A 1,449-nucleotide genomic window follows, 5' to 3' on the forward strand; every position below is an offset into this window, starting at 1 on the left:
ACCCGAACTGAAGACGAGGAAGCCAAGGCTGCCGTGGTCCTGCAGACCAACTTCCGAGGCTACAAGGAGAGGAAGAAGTTTAAGGAGAGAAAGAAGACCATGGCCGGATCCGAGCTGCAGCTGCCACCCGTGTCACCGCCGGAAGCCGAACGTGGCCAAGAAGAAGCGGAAGGTGCCAAGAGCCCCGAGGAGGAGGATGAAGATACGTATGAAGCGGAGGAGAACGGAGACAGCGATCACACGCAGGTGCCGGACGACGAAGACAACATCGAAGTGGCGGATGAGCTGGTGTTTTCATCCGGGGAAGAAGTCCCGCCCGAAGAGAACAGAGACGACTCGATCTCGCAGGAGGAGTCCGAAGCTGCCACGGTCCTCCAGAGTAATTTCAGCAGCCACGAGGAGAGGAAGGGGCTTCAGGAGGAAGCCAAGAGCAACCTAAAGAACCGCTATGAGCAGGAAACTTCCGACGAAGATGCCGTGGAGCAGGACAGCGCAGACCCGGAAGAGACCAAGGCTGCCACGGTCCTTCAGAGTAACTTCAGGGGCCACCAGGAACGCAAACGACTTGAAGAGGAAGGGAAGACCACCGAGAGTAGGACAGAAGAACTCAAAGTGGAGCCAGAATCATTTGACAACCTTGAGGTCCTGGATGGAGAAGAGGCAACCGAGAAACCTTTATCCCCCAACGACGTGGATCTTGAACTAACCCAGGAGGCTTTGGATGCCTCTGATGTTCTGTTGGAATGTGACGCTGAGAAATGGCGGGAGGAAGAGGCCGCGTTAAAGATCCAGAGTCATTTCCGAGGCTATAAGCAACGCAAGAAGACGAAGGCCAGCAAGCAGGCGGCGCAGAAGGAAGCCCAGCAGCTGGAGACCTTCTCCAAACAGGTCACTTACAAACACACACTTGGCGCTTGATTTCCCAAAGTATCAAATAGCGAACTATGTTGACGTGAGTATGATTATCCTTGATTATTACACCTGATAAGGTGCATGTGAGTTCTCCCCACCGTTCATTCATTCCCCAGCTCACTCACACAACTGCTCTACGTCCTCCGCAGATCGCCAAGACTTCTCACCACTTTGTGGCCCTGCAGCAGAAATTGACGGAGATTATCCAGGCCCATCAATCAAACCCGGAGAGGAACGGCATGTTTGTCAAGGAGAAACCAATCAATGGCTTTGCTTCCCCGATGTACAAATCACGTAAGAGATTGACACATTTGTTATTGTGTTCAAGATCAAGAATGATGTCACAGGATTCTTGTGTTAAATAGAATAAGATGTTATTCCGATGTTCTGGTCATTCTTTTATTGTAAAGTCTTACATTTGATCAAAGCGGCCTTCGAAAGGGCCGAAAAAGTCATAAATTGAACTGATTTTGAAATATTGGACAACTCTTATTTTCAGTCCTTCATTTGTCAAAACAGCACATGCTCCCCCCCCCC

General features: G+C 50.7%; 1 protein-coding gene across 1 annotated transcript; it reads left to right on the top strand.

Moving 5' to 3' along the window:
• Positions 1-7: 7 nt before the first annotated feature.
• On the top strand, positions 8-1,206 carry LOC109509611 (mitochondrial intermembrane space import and assembly protein 40-like; the record flags this gene model as incomplete). The annotated part of the gene is made up of 2 exons (XM_019859441.1): positions 8-888; positions 1,062-1,206. Coding segments are annotated over exons 1-2 (934 nt in total), but the record flags the coding sequence as incomplete, so codon positions are not given.
• Between the last annotated feature and the right edge of the window lie 243 nt (positions 1,207-1,449).

This window comes from Hippocampus comes, unplaced genomic scaffold (assembly GCF_001891065.2).
Source record: "Hippocampus comes isolate QL1 unplaced genomic scaffold, H_comes_QL1_v1.1 C16968082, whole genome shotgun sequence".
NCBI classification, from domain to species: Eukaryota; Metazoa; Chordata; class Actinopteri; order Syngnathiformes; family Syngnathidae; genus Hippocampus; species Hippocampus comes.